At 44.9% G+C, this 26,374-nt stretch overlaps 1 protein-coding gene and 1 long non-coding RNA gene across 3 annotated transcripts in view; one reads left to right on the top strand and one right to left on the bottom strand.

The window, feature by feature from the left end:
- LOC109249706 (uncharacterized) overlaps positions 1–19,023 on the top strand; it is a 26,375-nt gene extending 7,352 nt beyond the window's left edge. The window contains exons 2-4 of the long non-coding RNA XR_008422422.1: positions 8,541–8,761; positions 15,017–15,311; positions 18,702–19,023. This is a non-coding gene — a long non-coding RNA (uncharacterized LOC109249706). The remainder of the gene's footprint in view (positions 1–8,540; positions 8,762–15,016; positions 15,312–18,701) is intronic.
- Positions 8,756–26,374, bottom strand: CUNH21orf62 (chromosome unknown C21orf62 homolog). 2 transcript variants are annotated; one of them, XM_019420216.2, is made up of 3 exons: positions 26,264–26,344; positions 17,801–17,918; positions 8,756–9,775 (listed from the first exon to the last, which is right to left on the bottom strand). In XM_019420216.2, exon 3 carries the CDS (start codon positions 9,763–9,765, stop codon positions 9,052–9,054), a length of 714 nt encoding a protein of 237 aa, XP_019275761.2. In that variant the 5' UTR covers positions 9,766–9,775; positions 17,801–17,918; positions 26,264–26,344; the 3' UTR covers positions 8,756–9,051. The 2 variants fall into 2 exon arrangements, with proteins under 2 accessions (XP_019275761.2, XP_019275760.2); XM_019420215.2 differs by lacking the exon at positions 17,801–17,918 and having other exon boundaries at positions 26,264–26,374.

Genomic DNA, 26,374 nt, shown 5'->3' with positions numbered 1-26,374 from the left:
GCATTGAGATCATGAAAGAGCCTTCTGCACTTGAGAGATTTCAGTAAATTTATCCGGTATTTTTAATATGTGTCCTTGGTCAAGTTTACTCTCCCAGAGCATGAGATTAGTACAACACCTCTTCTCAAAGCCCTTCTTGTGTCCCCAACTAATAACTACATAACCCTTTACTGAAAAGATAGGACCATCAGAGGGAACCACATCTACAAACTTGCTTGTGTCTCTACTCCTCTCCCTTGCCTTCACTCATGTCGATCAAAAAAGAATCCTTCCTATCTAAAATTAATCTATCAAGGTATGTACTGTATTCTCTTTCTTTAAGGCCTTCACTCTATTGGCTATCCCGTCTGTCTGCGCTTCCCATCAGCACACGCCCCTACTTTAGTGTGTTCCATCCCAGAACTGCCTTGGATGTCTCACCCCAGCTCCCTTTCTCTGGTCCCCTTCACAGCTGAACTTCACACATTGGTCTCTACTCACTGCCTGCACTTCCTCCTCTCCCAGTCCGACTTCTGTCTCCACAACTTGGCTAGCACTCCTCTTTCAGGGTCACCAATGACTTACCTCTTGCAGATCCAGAGGTTACTTCTATGTCCATCTTATTTGACCTATCAACAGCCTTCAACCCCAACTGACCCCACTCTCCTGCTTGAAACACTGTCCTCTCAATAGCGTGCAGGAGCTGGCTCACGTGGGCTTACAAGAGCTGATTATACAATCTCTTCTCAACTTCATGTTCAGTGATGTCACGTTGTGGCTTCAAATTGGCCATGATGGGAGGATTTCTACCATGGAAATCAGTATATGCCTCAAACCAGATCTCTTTTTCCTGGAGAGCTGGCTATTAAACATTTACCAGAACACCACTGCTTCAAAAACACCCCAGGCTCACGTTATTTCCTTTTTCACTAACCTTGCCAGCCCTTTAGGGGATCTCCTTCAAATAATCACCAAGTATTCAAGTGTTTTGTTGTTTGATCCTGGGGTCCCCTGCCCCTTTTTTACCTCTCTTGTTAGGTGATTGAATTAAATCATATGGCTTTAATTATTAACATAAAAAGGATGACCTTAGGCCTGTGACCAATATGGACCAGGCAGTTGAATTGAATTAAGTGGTAAAGTTGAATTCAGTTAAGTAGCAGCTAAGTAGTCTCCTTTGAGAAATTCCTCCTGGCTTGCCCTAAGCCCAAATGGACACTGAATGCCTGACCGTGGGATACCGAGTAAGCATGTGATCTGGCTGCCCCGATGAACTAAAGTTATCTGATCTACTAAAATATAAAGTTGGGCATGCAAAACAGCCCTCTGAAAATGAGTGGAACTGATGCATATGTGACTGGATGCCAGCAGATCTTGAAGACACAGGTAAATTGGAGAGCACTTGCTCCCCAGGCTTTGTCTCTTGTACTGTCGATGCACTGCTACCCGTCCTTTGAAGCTACCTATGGCCTCTTGAGGTATTCCCAATGACCAATTGATTAGGGAAGAAAATATTCAAGTCTAGTTCACATATGGTTCCACGTGATCTGCTGGTTCCACCTGAAGTGTGCTTTGTAGCATTATATGGCCCCAGTCAGGGGTTGACCTGAAGGAAGCTGCGAAGGGAAATCCTCCCCGCTCGTCTGGTTGCCTGCTTTGCCTGGGAAGAGCATGGCTGGAACAGATCAATTCTGAACTCAATTAACAGTCACTAATGGTTTGGTTGGATTACCAATTCTCAAGAGAATTAGTGTCGATGCCCTAAGGCATCCATTTTATGAAGTAAATTAGCTTATCTTTTATGCATCTAGAATTAACTTAGCTTGTATGCATCTAGGTATGTTCCATCTTGGGCGAATTAGGAAAATAGTCACTCAGATCATTTTCTATATGGTCAATTCTCTCGCAGAAGCCAGACTAAGAAAGACTGGGGTGAATGGTCAGGGACTTGGAAGAAATGTGGGGATGAGTGTGATATGGATAGGTTCAGAATAAGCACATGTAAGGAGGTATTTGTGTCTGTGTGAATACTCTCGAACCCCCCCTACCAAAAGGGATGCTCTCAGTGATTGGGTGGGTAAGGTGACTGGTTCTATGGATACCAGTTTACCTCTTTCTCTAGCTACTTCAGTGTTTACACAGTGAGCTACTGAACAAAGTAGTCATGGTGTCAGGGATGAAAGTTTTGCATGGACTCCACAACATGGACTTCCTCCCACCGAAACCGATCTTTTTAGTGCTCAACCTGTCAGCAGCAGAGACCAGTGTTGATCCCCTAATAGGAAACATTCCCTGGAGGACCAGCCACTTCCATTCTAGTAGACCCTTCCCATCATTATCGGGAAGCAATTTGTCCTCACTGGATAAACTAGGTGCTTATACTATGGATTCCTTCCCTGTCTGTGATGGTTAATTTTATGCACCGACCTGACTAGGGTAAGGGAGGCCCAGAGAGCTGGTAAAACGTTATTTCTGGGTGTATCTTTGAGGGTATCTCCCATAGAGATAAGATCACCCTCACCAATGTGGGTGGGCACCATGCAATCTGTTGAGAGCCTGAATAGAACAAAAAGGAGGGGAAAGGATGGATGCACTCTCTCAGCTTGAGCTGGGACATCTGTTTTCTCCAAACTTTTAGAACTGTTGTTTTTCCCCAGTCTGGGATTCAGTAAAGATTTTATATTACATTTAGTTGTCATAGCTATTTAGTCTCCTTCATTCTAGAACAGCCCATCTCCCTCTCTCTCTCTCTCTCTCTCTCTCTCTCAAAAAGAAGCAAACATTAAAAAAAATCACGAGTTTGTGATACATTAAGGTCCAAGCCCAAGGTGCTGCTTCACCTCCCCTTGGCTCGTATTTCCTACAGTTAGAACTCGGGGCCCCCAAAACCTTCAATATATTTCCTCTTTTACACAATCCTATAATACACACCAGATAGTTTTAAAATTATGCCAATACTACTACCAACAAGCCTAAGTCAAGTTCATAATTTCTCTGCAGTTTTTAAAACTAATGTTTTATATCTTTTGTGTAAAAAAATTTTAGGGGTGCCTGGGTGGCTCAGTCGGTTAAGTGTCCGACTTCGGCTCACGTCATGGTCTCGTGGTTTGTGAGTTCGAACCTCGCGTCCGGCTCTGTGCTGACAGCTTAGGCATGGAACCTGCTTCAGATTCTGTGTCCCCCTCTCTGCCTCTTCTCTACTCACTCTCTGTCTCTCAATAATAAATAAATGTTATTTTTTTTTTACTTTTAAATAAATGTGACAAAATGTTTATATTTGTCAATTCTGGATGATAATTACATAACTGTTAGTTATATTATTGATTTTTTCTTTTTAAAGCTCTTTATTGAAGTAGAGTGTGATCAAGAAAAGTAAATTTTTTCTAGGTGAACGACTAGATGAATTTCTACTAGTTGACATATGTGTATTTGTGGGGGAAGGTGTTTCTCTATGGTAGACATAAAAAAGTAGAATTGGCTTCTAGCTCGTATGTATTTTAAGACGCATTCCTAAATTGTACGTTAAAGTGGCTGTACCACTTTATTCTCCCACCAACATTATATGAGAATATCTATTTGCCTACAAGTAAGACCAAACTTGATATTAAGTAAGGTCTTTTTTTTTGCCAATCAAATAGGTGAAATATCAGTGTCCCATTGCGTTTCCCTTAGTAGAGGTAATTTTTTATTCCGTCATTGGCTGTTTGAGTGTCATCTCATGTGAATTGCATGTTTATTTATTTCCCTGGTTTTTAATAGGTTGTTGATCTCTTTTCTTTTTCTTTCCCATATTTTAAAGTTGTTTTGTAGTTTCATTTTAATATTATCCAACTTAACATCACGATGTTGGTTATGAGATCAGGCTGTAGCTTTAAACAGTAAGCACTTACTCCAGCACTCGTTTATCTAAAAATACTCTTTAAAAAAAAGGTTTATCTACTTTGAGAGAGAGAGAGAGAGCAAGCAGGGGAGGAACCGAGAGAGGAAGAGAGAGAATCCCAAGCAGGCTCCCTGCTGTCAGCACAGAGCCCACCCCATGCAGGGATCAATCTCATGAACTGTGAAATTGTGACCTGAGCCGAAATCAGACAGTTAACTGACTGAGTCACCCAGGCACCCCGTATAAAAATACTCTGAGTTTTTCCCATTGCAAAAGTGATACATGTTTATGCAAAAAAATTTAGGAAATCAAGATACCCAGGAAGGAGAAAATGATAACCCCTTTAATATCATCACCCAGATACAATAATGTTAATATGTTAGTGTGTATACTTCTAATCTGTTTTTTTTTTGCCCTGCACACCATTTATTAAATTTCTTCCCCTTTTCCCATGGATTTGTGATTTTATTCTTAATATGTACTGATTGTTTAAAATGTGGGATCTGTTTTCAGCTGTCCTTAGCGCTTTATTTATTTGTGTGGTTTGTACCTTTACTACTTAAATAGGTGAGGCTTGACGATGCACTGTGCTCTCTGCACAGCTCTCCGTCGTTGCTTTCCTGGAGGCTATCTACGTCAGGTAGCCTGATGACACTTGTGTGTCATTCAGAGTTCTGTCTCTGGACTCTGCTGAAATTAAAATGCATTAAAAACTTGGGGGTGCCTGGGTGGCTCAGTCAGTTGAGCATCTGACTCTTGATTTCGGCTTAGGTCATGATCCCAGTGTTGTGGGATTGAGCCCCACATCGGGTTCTGTGCTGAGTGCGGAGCCTGCTTGAGATTCTCTCTCTCTCTCTCTCTCTCTCTCTCTCTCTCTCTCTCAATCTCTCTCTCTCCCCCTTCCCTCTCTCCCTCTGCCCCTCTCCCCTGCTCTCTCTCTCTCTAAAATAAAAAAAAAATTTTAATAGCAAAAGGGCTCAGCATAAAACAAGAAGGCCTCTTTGCATCATTTTTTGATTTAACAAATCAAATCAGATTTATAAACATCCTCCTGTAGATTCTAGAGAAAGAGATCCAGTAGTTATTAGAGATCATCTCTGGGAAACTGATTGCCCAGCTCCCTTTTTTTTTTTAATTAAAAAAAATTTTGTTTTAAATACTTACTTATTTTAGACAGAGAGACAGAGCATGAGCAGGGGAGGGGCAGAGAGAGAGGAAGACACAGAATCAGAAGCAGCCTCCAGGCTCTGAGCTGTCAGCACAGAGCCCGATGCGGGGCTCGAACTCACAGTCCATGAGATCATGACCTGAGCCGAAGTCGGACGCTCAACCGACTGAGCCACCCAGGTGCCCCACTTAGCTCCCATTTTTAATTTAATGTGTGTAAAATGCTGTTAATAACTTTTCTTGATGCTTTTGTTCCTTTCTTCCTTTAAGGCGCCCTTCATGAGTTCACTCAAGAGTTTTAACCCCTCTTTTCTCTCATAAGGCCTTAGATTCCTCACCCCTTTCCCCCCAACCTCCCACCTAAGGGCTTTTAGGATCGTGATTCTAGATGTTGAAGAGTGGGCTACTACATAGAAGAGGAGTGCAAGTGTCCTAAATTTCTCCCCTGTAGCTCTGAAATGAGGAATTTAGACCCACCGATACCGCAAGTGACCTTCTGCAACCCTGAAGTCACTGTCTTCACCCCATTTCTTCTGTATATCTTTCTACCAGTCACTGGGGCACTGGGGCACTCTCGCACTGACTCACCAGAGCTGACTTGTTAACTTTTCAGGAATTTTGCAAGCTGGTTGTTTAATACAGTCATTATTAAAAATTAAATTATATGAACTTATAGTTAATTAACTTATGCAAAAAAAACCCCAAAGATAGTCCTCAAAACTCATCACCTCTTTGTTATTCTACCACATTTTACTATTATATTTCCTCTTGAGATTCTTAGTGCCTACTGCACTGTGGGTAGGAATGCTATCTAATCACATCCTACTGTGCCTCTTTGCTCACCTCTGTGTTCCATGACGTGCCTCGGAGCTTGAAATTGGTTATGAGGTCAGTAGTTGCACCACTGAAACTGGAAAACACTACATAGAGGGGTTTGATTTGTTCTGTTGAGCGTGCTGGAGCAAATGTTAACAATGCAGACTAAACTTAAACGTGTATCATGTCAGTAGCCTTAACATTCTGAATAGTCCTCCAAATTAAGGAAATACTCCTCCAGTAGTTGAAAAATATTATTCGATTCAGCAAAGAAGTTGCTTACATCATTGGCTGACAAATGACATTCCCACAAAAATCTGTGTTAACTTTCCTCTTACTCCTCGTGTAAAGAAAACTATCAACCAACATTCATGCCAGAACTATACGCACTCATCAGTCACAACCCTCGGTTGGCTTCGGATACAAGAGTTTGGCAAAAATCACCTACAACATTCTTTGGGGATTAATTATCTACATAGAATTTACAATAAAGAATACTATATATTCTATTGTCATTTATAAATTGTGTGCTACGCATCCTTTGTATCAGCAAAATTTATAGTAAACGTGTACATACGTATCTATGTACTTTTTTTTTGTTTTGTGTTTTGGAGAGCTAGCTGTTCAGCTTTTACTGGCACACCACTGATCAGAGGTGACAAATGGCTAGCCCCAAGCTTAAGGGGACCACCGACATGGTTGGTTTGACCACACAGTGTTACCTAAAGTAACCAGCAAACAAAAAGGTGACATGGTGTGCCAACATTTACAAATTGTGAGATTTCACATAAAAACCTGGAATTCTTAATTTTCCTGAAGGACGAAAACTGGACCCTTTGTATTCTCCCACGGCGACACTCGGCTGGAGCTGAGCTGCTGTGGACCATTCAGGTGGGGTGTGGACTCTTAGTCTGCCACCATCCCCACCGCTCCCTGCTGTCCTTCCAACCCTCACCCTCCACCGAGCACTGAGTGCCGTCTCTCCCTATGTACGCACCGTGCGTTCTCTCAGTTTCTGACTTATCCTCTCTCGCTGAGACCCGAACCACGTTTTCAGGCCAGAAATCTGGCAACTTCAAGCTTGATTGATTACTGTATTAATTTTTCCTCATCTATTGATCGAAGTCCCATTGATCCACAATGATTTCTTACAAGAATCACTTACAACATCTGTGAAAGGGCTTTGAAGTGATTCAAAGCCACCAAATAGAAGCAATGCATATCAAGATGCTCATAATTTCTAACACTTAATTTTACCCTTTGTTGATAAAAACTGATTAAAATTCAGGCATTTTTACATTTTTGGTTACCCATGACAGTAAATATATTTATTACTCATCCTTTCACTTGTATCCTTCTTGCCTTCCTTTTTCCTCCTGTTTTCTCCTTGTCTTTTTCTGTCACTTTAATCTTACCTCTCAAATACAATGTCAGTAATGAGGTCATTGCATTATCCTATTAAGATTCATACTTTGGTCGTCGTTTTGGCCTAATTTAAATACTGACGTTATGGACTCATGCTAATTAGCCCAAATGGCCAAATCCCCCACCAATTAAGCAAATGTAGACATTTCAGGTTATTTCGGTCACCCTATGTTTAAAGTTAAGAGAAAAATGTGGTGAATGTGATCTGAAATCATCAACCTCAAGATATCCTGTTATTTGATAATAAAACTCTTTCTTACCATTATCACATTATGAATGCGATTATGTCTCTGCTTCCTCCTGCATTTGACCTGGACATTTGTAGCATCATCGTCATGGATTCTTTACATTCTGTCTCAATGATAAATTGAGTATATGAGGAAAAGTTTTCTTTGTACCTTCAGGTCAGTTCACTTTTTAAAAATTTTTAGGGGCGCCTGGGTGGCTCAGTCGGTTGAGTGTCCGACTTCAGCTGGGGTCATGATCTCACAGTCTGTGAGTTCGAGCCCCGCGTCCGGCTCTGTGCTGACAGCTCAGAGCCTGGGGCCTGTTTCAGATTCTGTGTCTCCCTCTCTCTCTGACCCTCCCCCGTTCATGCTCTGTCTCTCTCTGTCTCAAAAATAAATAAACGTTAAAAAAAATTTTTTTTTTAAATTTTTAAATATGTTGCTTCAGTTCTTTTGTCACCACACCCTTTTATGTCAACCATGTCAGAGAAAGTGTCTTAACTTCCCAGAATTAAACATCCAGATGGACTAAACATTCTTTTGTTCATTATATTTTAGTAGTATGAGCACTTGTGCCCATAAGAACCACATTCTAAATGATTATTAGGTTCCCAGACTAGCCCCTAGTGACGTTAAATGCAGTTCTTATTTCTGGAGTGGAGGGAGGAGGGGGAGGGGGAGAAAAAGCCGAAGTGATACACCGGGGACCAAGACGGAGGAAGGCAAAGACAGAAAGAATGAAAGCAAAAGGTCCACAAGAGAAACTCCCTGGGTTTAGGTCTTGCTGTAAGCAAAATGTTGAGATCTCTGCCATCGGTTTTTGTGTCCCCTGACTTTTCGTTTCTGTATCACACTCCTCAAATCCCAGTGCTCTCCTTTGGTCCTAAGGTCCTACCCTAACCAGGCCTGTTCCACTCTCAAAACTCCCCTTTCTCAGTGCAGACGTGTCTAGCAAGGTCTTTGGAAAACATCAGTCTAAAGAGAACCAAATCATTTTGTGGAACACATAGTCCTGAAGCATCTGAAATCTAGCGTTCTCTTCTTAGGGGAATTCCAGTCCAGTGTAACAAAACGAAGCAAGAGAAAAGAAACTAAGGCAGTGTTTTGAAGGAAGATATCTTCCTTGGGGCGTCATCCCCTGTGCTGAGTCCCGCTAAGCAGTCCTTGACGTGGCCTGCTTTCTCCATTCCCCATCTGATGTTTCTGCCCAGACCCCTGGGAGCCCGGGCCTGGCCTCTAGCTGGCTCACAAGATGTTCTGGACTGAAGTAGGTTTTTTTTTTTTTTGTTTTTTGTTTTTTTTTTTTTTGCTTTGTGTTTTGGGGTTTGTTTTTTGTTTGTTTCTTTCTATTTATTTTGTTTTTCTGAACAGCTCCCATGGTTGGGCTCAGAGCGGAGCAGAGAGGGCTAGCTGTGTATATGGGCTGTGTATATGTGAATGGGGGCTGGGCAGACAGGTGAAGTTGAAGGTAAGGATACCCATGGCCTGGTTCCCAGATTCCTTTTCAAGTTCTCCACAGTTTGCCAAAGTTCCTGGCGGTTGGAACCTTTGACGACGTTAGTAAATGAACGTGACAACATAGCTTTGGTTGCTCAAAATTGGGAAGGTTTCAAAGTAAGAAAAGTGGGGGAAATGGTTGGTGGTGTTGGCAACGTTTTCTATACTGTATGCTTTTAAGGATGAATTCCCGTTGAAAAGCGCCACATCTAAGAATGAGATACACATACACGTATGCCGGCCTCCGGGTAACCATGCGGGCTTCTCTCCGGGTTCACTTTCCCTGCCGTCGTGGATGAGTAAGCTCTGCTCTGGCAACGGCCGCCTGGCCTCGGTGTTGACCCGAAGCCTCTCCAGACCGCAGATAGCCAGGTATTCGGCGGGGAGAGTGTTGGGGCTGCACAGAGAAAGCTTCAGGTCCCGGACCAACGTGAAGTTCAGCAGAAGGCCCAGTGCAGATGCATCTGTGAACCAGACGGTCAGTCGGTCGTCGTAGCTGGTTTGCTCTATCGCGGAAGGCAGGACGGTGTGGCAGCTGCACATCAAGTTGGCCAAAGTGTAGTCACAGTCCCGGACGTCCGCGGAGCAAGTGCAGTTCCGAATGGTGTTTTCCTTCGTGAAGATCAGAGTGCTGTTCCTCTGACCCCCTGTGAAGCAACCCAGGACAAGGATGCCCAGGGCGCTGGTCAGCAGGAGGCTGTGCCCAGAAGGTGGGGCCATTCTTGTCTCAGCGTGGGCCCGCAAGGTTGTGTCTCCCCTCGTGAGCCAGTTCATTGCAACTCAACTGAAAGACAAATACGCAGCTGTGTTATCGCAGGCTGTCATTAGAAATATGCGGGTCATGGGGCGCCCGGCCGGCTCGGTTCGTAGAGCATGTGACTCTTAATCTCAGGGTCGTGAGTCTGAGCCCCATGTTGGGTGTAGAGGTTGCTTAAAAAAATAGGAAGGTTAGGGGAATGGACCCCCCTAAATAATCCATCACAAGCGTTTCTCTCTTGTGGTTCTATCAAAGGCAGGCAACGCAAGTGCCTGAGTGGAGCCCAAGTGCAGAAATGATCTTTTCTCAGAGCCTTGTGACAGGCAGTGGCCAGCCTACCCGTGTGAGGCATAAAACTCCCTGTGATGTCTGCTGGGAGACTGACACACCAGCAGCAACAAGATGGGGTGCCAGAGAGGAGACCCAGTGCGCCTGTCTGGGTGCACCAGGGATCTGTGGTGCTTTGAGCGTGCACACTCACCAAACATCGTGTTACTTGTATTGAGTACTCGACGACCCCTTAAACGTGCACATTCCCTCCTCCCCTCAATATCTGACTTCCTGGAATTCAGGAGACCAGCAGCTCCGTGATGGACTCAGCTATCCAAGTGCTACCTGTGAAACAACATAGCATGCATACCAGCGAAACATTTAGTTAATGGTAACCTTTAATTTCTAACTAGACAAACATGCCCCCCCCATCATATTAATCTGTTTATAGATCCATTGATACTTTCCTGGTCTCCCAGAAATATGAGTATTAGAGTAGATTTGACCGTGTTAATAGACCATGAAAACACTAATCACATGCCAGTTAATTGCAATGAACTTTTCATTGCCTCCTTTCCCAGAACACCTGTTATAAATTGGTTTTATCAAGTAACTTAGTGTAAGGCTCCAAAACTAAGCAATATATCAGCACTGTTAAATGACCTAAACAAGATAAGTCCCTGCTTAGTTTAAGGAGCAACATCAATGTCCAATTTGGAGGAAAATGGCCTAAGTACTTGATATATAATAGATGCATGGTATTCTTTTCTGGTGAGGTTGGAATGAGACACACGTTATGAAATAGGGTTCCAGGTTCCAGTCTTGCAAGAATAATTACATTTCCTGGGGCTCCTGGGTGGCTCGGTTGGTTGGTTAAGCATCTGACTCTTGATCTCAACTCAGGTCATGATCTTGCAGTTTGTGGGATAGAGCCCCATGGGGGACTCTGTTCTGATAAGCAGAGCCTGCTTGAGATTCTCTCTCTCCCTCTCTCTCTGCCCCCCACTCCCCACTCACTCGTTCTCTCCCAAAATAAATAAACACTAAAAAAAAATTAAAATAAGAATAATTACACTTCCCCTGAGTTAGCTGATGGCTGACCAAAAGATACAAGACCAAAGATACAATTCAGTTAATACGAATTGGCCAAAGATACAGTTCAGTCCATCTGCATGTACAAATCACCATGCATCTGGAAAAATACTTGGAATGAGGCCTCTGGCTCAGAGAGTCCAGGGCTGGTGACAGGGCCCCCGTAGGAAGGCTGCGGAGGGACAGACGAGTCAGTCCGAGGAGCCGAACGTGTGTCCAGAGAGGGTGGTGGTGACAGCAGGAAAGAGGTGAGGCAGACGTGCAACACTTAGGGTGCAAGATGAGGCCCTGAGGTGGCAAAGCAAGGCAAAGAGAAATCCAAGGGAGGCAATGCTAAAAATGCCGGGGTCAGGTGGACAGGGAGGAAGCACACGTTCGTCAGCAGGTGGCCGGAGACCAAAAATAAGCTCAGCTAAGTAAACTTGAACAGAAAGTAAGACACTGGTTCACAGGAATCATAATATCATTCATTCATTCATTCACTCATTCATTCATTCATTCACTCAGCAAATGTTTACTGAGAGTTCACTAGCTGGCAGGCACTTTGCTGGCTCTGGGGATACAGCCCAGAAGACAGCGAGGTTATGGAAGTTGGGTTCTAAGCGACTTGATTCTGCTTCCAGAGCCCAAGGCGGGCCAGGCCTGCGTGTGAGGACCAAGGGCCTGCGGCAGCGGGGAGGAGAGGGAGGCAAAGGCAGGAGTTGGGTGGGGCTCAGCACGGGCCATGTGCCAAGGCCGAGCAGAAGGCACAAAGATGAACAAAACCTGTACCCTGCCCTCCAAGGGCTCATAAGCGGAAGAGGAAGACAAATAGGGCAGGACTGAGAAAGGCCCTATTGAATGTACGTGTGGTTATAGGAACGCAGCAGAGAGATAGGTTAAAGTCCATTTGGGGGACTGAATAAGGTGCTTTATATAGTGCTTTGTGTTGACTTTGAAGTTGTTACAGGGTTTTCTTAAAGGATGTATTCGTTAGTGCATTTTGTCATAAAACAAAGGGCTTTGAGAAATGCTCCCATAGAGCCAGCATTCTTCCTGAACACAAGGTTTAACGGTTTTAAATAGTTTTAGGATGTGGTGGTGACTACCCCACTTAGTAAGGAGCAGTGACTAACTTATTAATTACAAGATAATTTTAGATGATCGGTTGTCCTCGATTCCGCTGGAGGTTTGTTTCTAGGACTTCATGCCCCAGTAACGCTTTCATATCAGAACTGAGAAAGCTGTCATCGACACCACTGGCTTGCTCTGATCTCAGCCTGGAGGGGAAAGGGAGGTGAAAAAGGGTCTATCCACAAGCCTGGAACCTGGTGAGAAAAGTGTCTGCTTCATTTTCCAGGTGCTGATACCATTCAGAGGCATGCATGGAAGAAGAAAAGAGGTAGGAAGGGAAATAGACATTGTTTTCCTGAAACAAGGGGAGACTAGAGATCATAAAAGATTTGTGAGCAGCACCTCTTCCCGGCCCTGCAGTCAAGTCCCTGGCTGGATCTCAGGGTGGCCCCTGCCTTCTGGGTATCAGGGAGTTCAAAGGCTGGAACATGGAGGCCGGATGCATGAGGCCTGGTGATGGCTTACAAAGTAGGACAAATATTCCTGGTAACAAGCCTATAGGGTTTCCAAAAAGATGCTAGTTGGACATTTTTATCCTTCGGTTTTACCCTGGACTTCTCTCTTTAGATTTGTTGAATGTGGATTGTGAACACCCTGGTTTTACTGTGTATTTATTCATTTGTGGGCAGATTCCGGCATGGCATCAGCAGAATGGGCACAGATACATCACACTGTCCCTGCTCCTTCCTGTGCCCCTGACCATAATGGGCGTGGTGCCATGGAGAAAGGAACTGTTGTTTTCCTCTGCGGGTTGCTCAGCTTGTTAGAAGGGAAATCTTGATCTACTGGTGACTGTCTTGTCTCCAGAAGGGGGAGATTGCCCTACAATGGAGCCAACACAGAGGAGAACAGACAAGAAACGCAGAGACATTTCTAACAACTTTTTCGAACACCGGGATCAAGCCATGACTGACATCCTTCTTTGATTTCTGAAATAAGTGAGCCAAAAATTTTTTCCCCCTACTCAAACCAGTCTGAATTGGATTTCTGTAACAAGCAGTGAGAAGAGTATGCTGACATTGGGCAAACTATCTTTTGCCCCCCCCCCCCTTCATTCAATATACCTTTGTTGCGTCCTTGCTGTGTGCTGGGCATGGTGTGTGATAATCACTATAATAGCATTTTGTATGGGGTGTTGAGTCTACACCTAACTTCGCCTGCAAATGGAAGATGTCATAACAAGCTTCACAGAAGAGGTAGTATCTGAGGAGGGGAATAGTTCCTGAGTAAGAAAAAGAAAAGAAAAAGTTATCTATGTAGTTAGCACAGGGCGATCAGAATTTGAAACATCCAAAAGTAGGACAGAGGAGGGCGCCTGGGTGGCTCAGTCAGTTGAGCATCCGACTTCGGCTCAGGTCATGATCTCGCGGCCTGTGGGTTCGAGCCCCGTGTCGGGCTCAGTGCCTGGAGCCTGCTTCCGGTTCCGTGTCCCCCTCTCTCTCTGCCCCTCCCTCCCCCCCCCCCCCAACGCTCTGTTTCTCTCTGTCTCTCAAAAATGAATAAACATTAAAAAAAAAATTAATAAAAAAGAAACCAAACAAAAGTAGGACAGAGAGACCGATGGGCTATGGGGATGCTGGTGGGAGAGGGGAGTGGAGGGGTCCTGTTGGGGGGGAGCCTTCTGACTTGCTCTGCCTCATCATTTTCTTAGTACCCCAGCTTGTTGTGTGCCCATCATCAGGGCTTGCCTCCTGTGTCCTAAGAGGAGTCCCCTCCCCGATCCCGTCCCCCACCACTGTGGGCGGGGGCTTAGTAAGGGGCAGAGGCAATGTGACGTATCTGTGCCATTTTGTTTATGTTATGCTGGATTCTGCCCACAAATGAATAAATACGTAGTGAAACTAGAGGAAAAGTTGATTCTTCCCTATGTTATAGTCTGAGGCCACTGAGGAGGTGGGGGGTGGGGGTGGGGAGGGTGTGCTCTGCTCCACGTGGTCATGTAGGGGCTCAAGCTTTCATCCACGGCTCTATCATCTCCCAGGCCTTTGGATCCTCTGTGGGCTTTTCACTGACCAGAACTCAGCCACGCGGCACCCCCTCTCTGCAAGCAGCTTGGAAACGAGGCCCGGCACTGTGCCAAGGGAGGAGAGGACGACGTGGGTATCGGTGGGCACTAGGAATTTCTGGCAAGCATAATACGTGGCTTTATGCAGCCATCACAAACACCGAGGTGGTCTCAATCCACCTAAATTTTTCAGGCAAGATGTGAAACACCGTGTGCGCTCATTAAATCTTGGAGCCTTTAAATCACCGAACATGTCGAAAAACGAGAGCTACTATTCAGATCAGTTCAAATATTAGTTTTATGTCACAGCTGAAGAAATCTCGGTAGTAATTACTGCCAGCAATTAGCTGCACGAAAGCAAAGACTTCTGAAGTGAGCAGATACAGACATCAGTTACTTCAAAACAAATTCCACACAGATTCCTTCTCAGTCTAGGATTACACCCAACATTTAGATAATGTTTATACTTGGCTCCAAGAGGAACGTTTCAAACTGGACTAGTTCTGTTTATAAGAAGATATTACTAGTAAGAAGATCGTGTGTCGGTGGGAGGAGAGCCTTTGGACCGTTTGCCCAAAACAGATTTGAAATGTCTTGAATAATGATGGTTTGAACTCTATAGTCTCAACACAAAGGAGAAAAAATACAATTGTGGAAAACCATGATGGTATTCCCCAAATTCTAACAGCAACTAGCAATTCAGCGTGATTTCCCATTTTTAATTCAGAAGTGAGTTTAATTTGAAATTAAAAGTGTTTTTTGTTTTTGTTTTTGTTTTGTTTTGACAGGGGAAAGGCACTTAGGGAAAAGTCTCGGTTGAAGCAACTGGGGCCAATAAGGACCAGAAACGGATGAGATGCTCCAGCAAGAAGCAGAGGGCCTGAAAGAGAAATCTGGACCCCAGACACAGGAAGAAAGGCAGAAGACAGCCAGCGTCCAGGCACTTCAAAGAAACCCACTTGGAAGCCAGGACTTGGGGAGCTAGGCAAGGATGTCTCACAAACGCGGTTCCCCAAGCGTGTTTCTGCAAAACTCCTTGAAGGTTCTGAGGGGGCGAACAGGAGAGAACTTCCAGACAAGGAGGTAATTTGGAATTCTGGGTGTATCCCACCTGGCGAAACATAGACCTTACTCTTGAAGTGTATCTGATCACAAAGGTACCCAGTGTTGCTAACACCGAGACCGGATGAGATGGCCTCGCTCACCCCAGGGGTCGAATGGGTTGCCCAAGGAGTTAACTGCCCGAGTAGGCAGTTAATTAAAAGGCAATGTGATTGGTGAGTGCTTATTAATGACATGGAGCCAGTGTTGGGCACAAGGACAGGGAAAGACTCGCAACAGGGTGCTTTAGGGCCAGCAGAGAAGGGCTTGGGGGAAGGGAAAGGAAAGGGCTGCAGCTAGAAGGGTCCCTCGAGCAAAACCTCAGAAACTGAGCCCTTGGTGTCTCTGGGGCCCATGAGCTGGAGCGCAGGCAAGGCAGGGTTAGGACAAACCCCGAGATCAGGGGTTTAGTCTTCAAACCCTTCTGACTCTCACCCTGTTAATAAAAACTTAAAAAAAACAAACCTCTCCCCAGTGGGGCGCCTGGGTGGCTCAATCGGTTAAGTGTCCAATTCTTGGTTTCGGCTCAGGTCATGATCTCACGGTCTGTGAGTTCGGGCCCCACATTGGGCTCTGTGCTGACACCGCAGAGCCTGCTTGGGATTCTCCCTCTCCCTCTCTCTCTCTCTTCCCCTGCCCCGATCACTCTCTCTGTCTCTCTCAAAAATAAATAAATAAACTTAAAAAAACAAAAAGCCCTCTTCCAGAGATGTAACTTTTTATTTATGAAAGCATTACAACTACCCTATTGATATATTATCTACATTGTGAGTCATACACAGAGAGTAGAATTTTTTTAATCTGAGACAAAAAAATAAAAATGAGACTTGAGTACCTTCAACTCAACCCACTGGCTTAGCTTGGGCACTCCCTTGGCCGCAAACACCCCCTTTGGAGGCCCCAGAGAGAGGCAAAAAGGAGGCGCTGGAGGTTTGTGAGCAGGGGAGACCTATTTAGTTCTGTGCGTCAGGAAGGTCATTCAGGCAGAGATGAACTGGAAGACAGAGACAGAGAGAGCACAGTGGGTTCTAAGTAAGAGAACACTTCCGTATTTTCTTTGAGGGTTTACCTCTCTCCATTTGCTGACTCCTGGCTCCAGCCTCCCTGGATAAATCTGTGTCTGTGTCTCCAATCCTGGGGTGGGTGGGGCGGCCAAAGAGGGGAGGATGAGGGAGGCAAGGGTGAGGACAAAGGTCCTCGTGCGCGGGAAGCAGGAGATCCCGAGGGAACAGTATGGGGAAAGCGGTCCCTGTTTCCTTCTTAGCATCCCGACATGGCTTGCCTGGGGCTCTGCTCTTCGAGATGCCCACCCTGCCCCTGCCCCTCGCCGGAAAGGCACAGCTCATCTTCTGAGCCAGGGGCCTCTGGGTGGTTTCCTTAGACCGGCAGCCAGAGCAGCTCCTGGCAAGATAAGTTACAGGCGAGATTACGGAGTCGGCACGGTATCTTTCCTGTCCCCAGGGGCTCCTTGCTGTGCCTTCATCTCAATTCCTTGGTCAAGGCTTATCCACTCTTTTCAGATGCCTGCTGCTAAAATCCTCCTCTCACATAGGGGTCTAAGGGCACTTGGGTAAGCCTTAATCTGGATTTACATAAACATATTCTTGCCCGAGCGTATTTGCCCTTTAGGCTTTATTCCTACTTGTGCCTTGTTAAAGGGATGGCAAGGATTAAATAGGAAGTCTGGGAGTCTGTGGGGTGGGGACTCCTCTTGAGGACACCAGAGCTGAGGGATCACCTGTTCCCGGGGCCAGTTCCCACTGGTCTGTGGCTGTGCAATCACCCTTCCCAGGCAGGCCAAGGAGAACGTCCTGCCTACTCTGCATTTGTGCATGAGATGCTCGCGGGGACACTCTAGGTGTAGGACCTTGAGAAGCTCTTTGAGAAAAAACGGATTTGGGGCATTTTTCTTTTCTTTGGCTCTGTCTCACAAATGCACCGCAGGAGGTAGGTTACAGATACACGCTACGTAATGCGATATTTATTTTCTTAGGTTTACTTTATTTTGAGAGAGAGCCAGGGAGGGGCAGAGGGGCAGAGAGAGAGAGAGAGAGAGAGAGAGAGAGAGAGAGAATCCCAAGCAGCCTTCGCACTGTCAGCATTGAGCCTGATGCAGGGCTCAAAGCCACGAATCGTGAAATCATGACCTGAGCTGAAGTCAAGAGTCAGACGCTTAACTGACTGAGCCACCCAGGCGCCCCTATGTAAGATGATATTTACAAGAGAAGGGATAGCTTTGTTGTTTAATAGTCCAAAGCTTATAATGTTGAAAGGGACATGAATTTGGGTCTCTCCCCAGCGCTTCCTTACTGTGGTAAGTGTTATCTTTTCTTTCCTCGTATTCCACCCCCAGCCCTGGTGTTATGAGCCACTGCATTTTCACACGCCCTCCCGAGTGTCTGCCTCTGAAGACACCGCCTTGTGCACTCCCTGTTGATGAAGGGCTCTTCCTGCCCCTGGGCCTTACTTACACAGTTCACAGTGAGAGGCGCGACACAGGATTCACCGTGATCCTGGTATGATCCGCATCTCCTTGGGTTTATACAGTGGGCGCAAAACTGTCCGCTATCATCTGACTTATTTCCTCATCTAGAGAAAGAGGAAATAAAGTTCACGTCTCCATAAGTTGGCATGTAGGCAAAATTAACCTCAAGTGTGTGGTTCGGGTCTCAAGAGCACCACGCTTTATTTTTGTGACGGTTCGTGTTCAACTCGCTGTATATTGCGGGCCACTCAGAAATGACTTGCGGAGTCGTCTCTGTCAACATGGCGCGGGGATGATAATACCTACTACACCAGGATATAACGTCAGTGTAGCAGGACGCACGTGGAAATGTAGAGTCTGTCCATGAGTACTGTTACTACTAGTAAGTATGCTTACATATACGTGGTACTTAGTACTCTACTAACTATGATATTTTATAAGGTCGGAACCATAATGATAATAGGGATATATTAGCATGCTCTGTCAGGGCATCCCAAAAGCCACCCCAAAGAAATTTAAAAGTTACTGGCACATTTAATGCACTACTTACATCAAAACATTTGAATAAAGGACAGGCTCAACATAAAGCAAAAATGCCTCTTTGCCCCATTTGTCCTGTAACAAACAACAACTCGATTTACAAACGTCCTTCTGCGATTCTGGGGAACGGGAGGGCTTGCAATCATTAGTGAGCAAAACCGGTCAATTGAAGTAAGTGTCCAATTCCCATTTCTAAATTGTTCAGTGGGGCAGCAGGGTATGGACTGTGATCAAAACACTTGCTTTCTGGTTTCTTCTTATCCCTGGTAGATACGGTGGGGGCTGAGTAAGGGCCCCTGTAGGTGTCCGTGTCCTAATTCCTAGAACCTGTGAATCTTGCCTTCCAGAGCAAGAGGGACTTTGCAGATGTGATTATGTTAAGGATCTTGGGATGGGGAGACCCTGGATTATCTGGGTGAGCCCAATGTAATCACAAGGGTCCTTCTAAGAGGAAACCGGAGGAGACAGAGGAGAAAAAGGCAATGTGGCAACAGAAACAGAGATCGGAGCGATATGGCTGGAAGCCAAGGAACGCCAGCAAACTCTAGAAGCTGCAAGAGACAAGAAATGGATTCTCCCCTGGAGCCTCCCCAAGGAAGGAGCCCTGTCGACACCTTGACTTTAGCACAGTCAGCCTGCCTTTGGACTTTGACCTCCGGAAATGTAAGAGAATACATTTCTTCTTGTGGAAATTTGTTAGGTAGTCATAGGAAACTAATATAGAGAATATAAGGAAATTACAAAGCACCCATATCAAACCACCCTTTGGACTAAACACACACACTAGGGGTGCCCGGGTGGCTGTCGGTTGAGCATCTGACTTGGGCTCAGGTCAGGATCTCGTGATGCGTGAGTTCAAGCCCCGCGTCGGTCTCTGTGCTGACAGCTCAGAGCCTGGAGCCTGCTTTGGATTCTGTGTCTCCCTCTCTCTCTGCCTTTCCCGCATTCACACTCTGCTTCTCTCTCTCAAAAAGAAATGTTAAAAAAGTTTTTTTAAAACACGCTAGCCACTCTATTTACAGCCCTGCAGTGTTTGCTAATTGTTTCCTGTGTCTTACTACTCTCACTAGACTGGATCATAAGGAAGCTCTTGGGGTAACTCTATCCCAACCTCCATTACTGGCTTTCTGAAATACCAAGCTCAAAACTGTCCAGAGTAGTCATGCTGCATTGGGTCCAGCCCAGCATAAATGAGGCATCTGGACACGTCTCATGAATTCCGAGGGGGGCCTGTATCCAGGTGGTGATTTGCATGTGTGGACCTGTCGAGGAAAAAAGAAGGAAGCGTGAAGACGGTGTGTGAAGGCCTGGGGCAGGGCTGAGTGGAGGGACAGGATGGCACTTGTCTCTTCTCAGCCCAGACTAATTAATGCCACGGGCTGAGTCCTGTGGAGCCTCAGGCAGAGGCTGCATGGACAGCTCTCAAGAACCCTGAGATGTGGGGCACGAGTGGCCCCTATCTGGGTGACGACACCGGGCTGGGGACAGAGTCGTTCCCCCCACTTGCGCACTGAGTGCAGGACAGCTCTGGTACGATGAGGAAGGAGGGACAAGCAGCACCATTTGGCCTTCCCTGGAGGATGGATGGGAGTGCCCCTGGTCACTCCTCTTTGGGCAGTGGATCAGTGGGGAGCCCCATGGCTAAGGCAAGGGACAGTCACCATCCAATGGTGGTTGGGGACAGAATCAAGTGAAGGGATCATTTCTGAGCATATGTAAGACATTCCTGGGGGCTCTATTGTGTAGACACAGAGGTAGGAAGGAGGCAAGGCTTTGTATCAGGGAGGTGGAAACACAAATCGGCAAAATGCAAGCTATTAATGTGCATTTGAACTTATTTGTGCCCAGTGGTTGGTGAAGCCAGGACTCCTTCAAGGATCAGTTGATTACTGCTTTTAGATTAAATGTATTCAATAATGGAAATGGACCTGAGAGCCAACTTGAACAAACGAAAGCATTTTGTGTTTTGAAAGCATTGAGCTCAACTGGGTGTTGATTTCACCCATCGTTTGCTAATCGGATCCCGGACCCCTTGGTGTCGGTATGCTGTGTAAGTCAGGTTTCTGATGTGGCAAAAACCTGGTCTTTTTGTTGACTGTGGTTTCCCCAGTCCTTAGCACAGTGCCTGATGCATAGAGGCACTCCATAAATATTTATAGTATCCCTACATTATAAATCCCTACATTAGCTAAGTCAGAGATGCATGCTACTGACCCTTTACTTCCACTTTTACCTTCCACCTCCTGGAATTGTGCAGTGTTATCATGTTACCAAAATCAGCAAGCAAAATGCATCCTCTTTAGCAGGAATTTCGGTGTCTGGCCTAGCCATGACAAAGGAAGCATACTGAGATTTTGTGTATGGGCAAGAGGATGGGAAATTCGAACCCAACATCCTAAGCCTTGCCTGTGAGTCCTCCCTGAAAGCCACTGAATGACATCTGGCAAAAGCCCCATGAGGCATCCCCATCCTCCGTGGCTTTACCGATCAGTACTGTGTAGGCTTGCAGTTGCCTAGGAATCTTCTCGTAAATCTGATGGAGACACAGGGTGAAACACACTCTCCTGGAACGATGACCACGAGCCCCAAGTCAGGCTCCCAGATCACTGTCCTTCCACTTCACCCTACACATCCATCCAGGGCTCACAGGAAGAATGAGCAGAGTTGGTAAATACTGATCTCACAGATAGTGGTGAGCATTAGAAGGCATCACCCTAATTGCTGTCCGTTGAGGGTTTATGATAGCCCCCACTACAGACTCCCCCAAGAGCTAACCTTCAAGCGTCCAGTTTTGTAAAACTAACCTGGGACCGCTTTGCTCAAATTACGAGTGTGAGGTTGCCAAGGAAAAATGAGTCAGAGTAATCCCTTTTCTAAGAGATGAGAAGAAAAAAAAAAAGCCTGCAAAGCTTTAATATTTTAATTACCTACTTCCAGAACAATAAAAAAGGGACTAATATCTTCCATGCAGTGAGGTGCATTATGACGGTTTCATAAAGTAGCTTGAGCTATTTCCCCAGGACAGAAGCCTTACGCTTTTTCCTTTCATCTGTATTCAACCATTCCAACGATATTCAATCTTAGAAGCGTTAAGAATTAAATTTTCCTTTAGGGTTTTAGTTCCAAATATTGGAACCATAAGCAAGTTAAACCTTGCCGCTTTCATGAAAGACTTGTAAGGTCTTTAAATGCCTCCTGGGAACAATGACTAAAGGTAATGTCAGATCCTGGAGCAGAAATAGGACATTAGGTAAAATCTAAAGAAATCCGCATAAAATGTGGACATTAGTTAACAATAATAATGTATCGATATCGGTTCATTGATTGTGACAAGTATGTGTCTGTTCTGATGTAAGATGTAATAACAGGGGACACTAGGTAGGGGCATATGCGAAGTCTCTGTGCTATCTTCACAATTTTTCTGAGTCTAAAACTATTCTAAAATAAAAAAGGTGTTTTGTTTTTTTGGTTTTTTTTTTTTGAGAAGAATGCCTCCTGATTTCATTGACGACTCCTTGGAGATTATTATTTTTGTGCTAACAGCAGAGCTCCAGTGGGTCATCTGAGCATCACAATTTGGGCTAAACTGAGCACCCATGAAATGGTGTCTAGGTGTGACTCCAGATGAATTCTTTAGCCCTTCTGGCCGCGAGAAGATTCTGGCTTTCTTAACGGCCCTGAAAGCCAGGCAATTCGGAGATGCAAGTGGGAAGTGATCCTTTTATGGAAAATGGATCAAAACTGGAAGGGAGAGGCATCAGGAAATATTGTGGGAAGAAGTCCTGAAGGAGTGTGTGTGTGTGTGTGTGTGTGTGTGTGTGTGTACTTCCCTCACGCGGCTTATGTTGTTCCCTGTGTCTAGGAGAGTTCTGTATTTCTCAACTGCTGAGAAACCAGCCTCATCTCTTAAACTGTCCTTGGATCCCACCTCTTTCATGAAACTTTAGTAGCTAGGGCTATGGATGGCGGTTCTTGCCTGCCTCCAACCTGTTTCTCTCTCTCTCTCTTTTTTTTATTTGAGAGAGAGAGAGAGAGCGCACACGCACGCATGCGAGCGAGGGAGGGGGCATCAAGAAAGGAAGAGAGAATCTTAAGCACACTCCATGCTCAGCATGGAGTCCTACACAGGGCTCTATCTCACAGCTGTGAGATCGTGACCCGAGCTGAAATCAAGAGTCGGACGCTCAAACGACTGAGTCATCCAGACGCCCCTCAAACCTGTTTCTCTTATAGGGCTACACCAGTCTACTATATAAAAGAAACTAAAAACGAGCTTTTTATGAGCAAATCTGTAATCATACAGAGAGACTGTGCATGTTTTTGTTAGGTTTTTAAGCCACCCCCATCAGGCTTTTGTTAATATCACTCCATTCAAACCATTCTCACCAGCTTCCCAGTGACTCCTCCCTCCAGCGTGCCCAATCCAATGGTCAGTTGCCTGGTTTCATCTTGCTTGAATTCTTACCAGTATTCGACACGGTTGCCTATTCTTTCCTTCTTGAGCAAAGAACTTTCTGTTCTTCCCTGACACCCCATTCTCCAGCTTCTCTCGCTACCAATGGCTGCTCCTTCCCACTCTCTTTGGCTGGCGTCCCCTCTTCCTCCTTGTTATTGTTGCCTGCCCCTGGCTCAGTGCTTGGCTCTCTTCTCTGTGTATATCCACTCCTTTGCGTGCTAACCTATGGACTTAAATATTATCTATATGCTGATGATTAACCTGCTTCCAGACTCTTCCCTGAACTCCATGCTCATATATCCAGCACCTTGAAAACTCCACCTGAATATCCAAGACACCTCAAACGTAACTTGCCGGATACACGACTCTTGATTCCCGCGAGAGTTAAGACTGCTGGGTAGAGAAGACATTTTACCGTATCAACATTTTTCGGCATCGACACTTACTCCTCCACAGCCTTGGGTTCCCATGACTAAACCAGCTAAATACAGAAAATGGTCATCGATGACAGACAACGTACTTCCCAATAAGAAATGTGGGAGATATGTGGTGTCAAAAGTTCATTGAAATTGGGAACCATAGATATGTTTAATTGATGAATAGTAACGTTCAACGACTGCTGCTTTCATGCCAGGTACTGTTCAAAGTACTTTTATGTATTTTATATCATTTAATCCTTAGTAAAATCATAGTAAAAGTAGACCTGATGGCCCCATTTTCGTATCAGAAGACGGAGACACATAGAGGCTAAACAGCTTACTCAAAAGGTCACGGAGCTGGTAAGAAAAAGTTAAAATTTGAACCCAAACAGCCAAACATGTTCTAGAGAATTGTGGTGGAAATTGCAGTGTTATTTCCCATCCTAGGGTCACGTTTCTATACAACTGCCTCGTATTCTATCACTAGACTCTGTGCCCTTTAACATAAAGCGTGTATAGGAACCTCATGCTAGGGGAATAGGAAACAAAATGAATGAAGTGAGTTCCAGTAGGCGTAAACATTTCAGAAACACTTTTTTTTATTTTTTATTATTTTTTTCACTCATATGTGGAACTTGAGAAACTTAACAGCAGACCATGGGGGAAGGGAAGAGGAAAAAATAGTTTCAGACAGAGAGGAAGGCAAACCATAAGAGACCCTTAAATACAGAGACCAAACTGAGGGCTGATGGGGGGAGGGCGAGGGAGAGGGGGAAATGGGTGATGGGCACTGAGGAGGGCACTTGTTGGGATGAGCACCGGGTGTTGTACGTAAGCGACGAATCACGGGAATCTGCCCCCGAAACCAAGAGCACACTGTATACACTGTGTGTCAGCCAACTTGATGATAAATTATATTAAAAAAAAAAGAAACACTTTTTGAAAAGAACATTTATAAATTAGCTTTAAAAATAAGGACATTAGTTGAGTGCTGCTTCTGCATATGGGGGGCAGGCTACCTCAGAGAGCGAGCCAATGGGAAGTCTTAACTAAAATATGTAGCTACTGTACCTCTCCTTGACACAGGACCTTCTGAGAACTAGTTAACCAATGACTGCAAACCCCTTTCCATCTAATGACTTGGTCTATGCCCGGCTAATCCGATCACTGGGGTTCAGCCCCCACCCAGCTTGGCACATAGGCCCATGTCTGTGCCCTTGATCGTACACTCACGGAGCCATGTGGTTTGTCTGTTCTCCCCACTGACACAGAGGCACGATCTACTGGACACTGAATTAAAAAGTTGATAGTACTCCCCTGCTCATACTCGGTCTCTCTCTCAAAAATAAATACACATTAAAAATTCTTTTAGAAAGTTGATAGTATAACAGCATTAAGCAATAAAAATACTAGTATGGAAAAAGAAAATTGGGAAGTCTAAGTCAGCTGTTGGAAAGCACTCATTTCCATAGATACTTTATTAAAACTGTTATTTTCAGAAATGCCAAATTTCTGTAAAAAAAGTTTAATGAGAATCTTTTTTTTTTTGTTCACACATACTGCATTATTTGGTCTAAAAATAAAAGTTAAAAATTTCCCCAAGATCACTGTTTTCATTAAAAAATTTTTTTCAAACAAATGAGGCCTGATAATTTTGGTAGTTTTTAAAGACAGGTTTTTTGTTTTGTTTTGTTTTGTTTTTATTTTTGGGACAGAGAGAGACAGAGCATGAACGGGGGAGGGGCAGAGAGAGAGGGAGACACAGAATCGGAAACAGGCTCCAGGCTCCGAGCCATCAGCCCAGAGCCTGACGCGGGGCTCGAACTCACAGACCGCGAGATCGTGACCTGGCTGAAGTCGGACGCTTAACCGACTGCGCCACCCAGGCGCCCCTAGACAGGTTTTTATATATATTATGCATAATTTCCTCTCCTCAGTATACACCAACACTTTTATTGCTAAAAAACAACCCAAAAAACCTGCCCCAAACATGTTTGTTAAAGAATGAACTATATGAACAAGAACTGTGTAAGAATTACCGGTTTTGGCTAAAAAAATCCCCATCTTCTTGCCTTGTAGTACAGTATTTAATATGTTTTTTCACTTTTAAATAAAAGGACAAATTTTTTTAAAAAGATAACGAGTCCACATGTTAATACTCATCTAAACTTCGTTTCTTATCTTCGTACGTTTTCCAATGAGCAGTGTATAAAAAAGCAATAAATGTAATCCTGTCACATAAGAACAGAGCAAAGGAACAGTATAAGCTGATGTTTTGAGAGTTCCCAGTTTTCTCTGTTTGGGATCACGATAAGGAAAAGAGCTATGATAGATCAGCTCTTTAAAAAAAGTTTTTTAACGTATATTTATTTTTGAGGGACAGAGAGAGACAGAGCATGAGTCGGGGAGGGGGAGAGAGAGAGGGAGACACAGAATCCGAAGCAGGCTCCAGGCTCCGAACTGTCAGCACAGAGCCCGACGCGGGGCTCGAAGTCACGAACTGTGAGATCATGACCTGAGCCGAAGTCCGACACTTAACCGACTGAGCCACCCAGGCGCCCCTGAGCATCTCTTTTATGTAATTGTTATTTCGGTTGAAGACCGACAGGGAAGTAGAGCCAAATGTTTTAAATAGAAACAACAAGCCCCGGATCCATGGAGATATCTGTTATATAATAATATTACCCTAAGTAAATTTATCTGTTTAGAGACTAAATGAGAAGACCATTTCATTCTTTGCTGAATGCCCTGGAAACGTTTCCTTTGAAAGGCAGAATCTCCATAAAGAGCAATGCATATGCCTGGAAGCCTGAAAGAAACCAAACCAAAACAAAACAAAAAACACTTTCTTGGTAAAAGCCACCGTAAGTATACATTATGCTCGGGAAATGTAAATTCTGCCAGAAGACGGGGACGCCCACAGTGGCTCTTCAAAGGGTCGCAGAACTTGCCTGCAGTGCAGCCGAAATTCTGAAGCTATGAATAACTGTCTTACGAGACACACTTTTCTAGAAAGAACAGAGGAGTTACTTACATCTGGGAGTTCTAACGTGAGGCTTGCTTTTCCACGCTGCGGACCTCCGCCTGGTTCTTCACCCTGGCTTGACAGCTGGTTTAATCTGCAAGGCAGGATGGAATGTGTGGT

The sequence above is a fragment of the Panthera pardus genome, unplaced genomic scaffold (assembly GCF_024362965.1).
Source record: "Panthera pardus isolate Hobbes unplaced genomic scaffold, ASM2436296v1 HiC_scaffold_16, whole genome shotgun sequence".
NCBI classification, from domain to species: Eukaryota; Metazoa; Chordata; class Mammalia; order Carnivora; family Felidae; genus Panthera; species Panthera pardus.
This window is presented reverse-complemented; position numbering and strand designations above follow the sequence as displayed.

Coding starts and splice junctions, on each gene's coding strand:
- CUNH21orf62 (XM_019420215.2), bottom strand. CDS start 9,765: ATGAACTGGCTCACGAGGGGAGACACAACCTTGCGGGCCCACGCTGAG.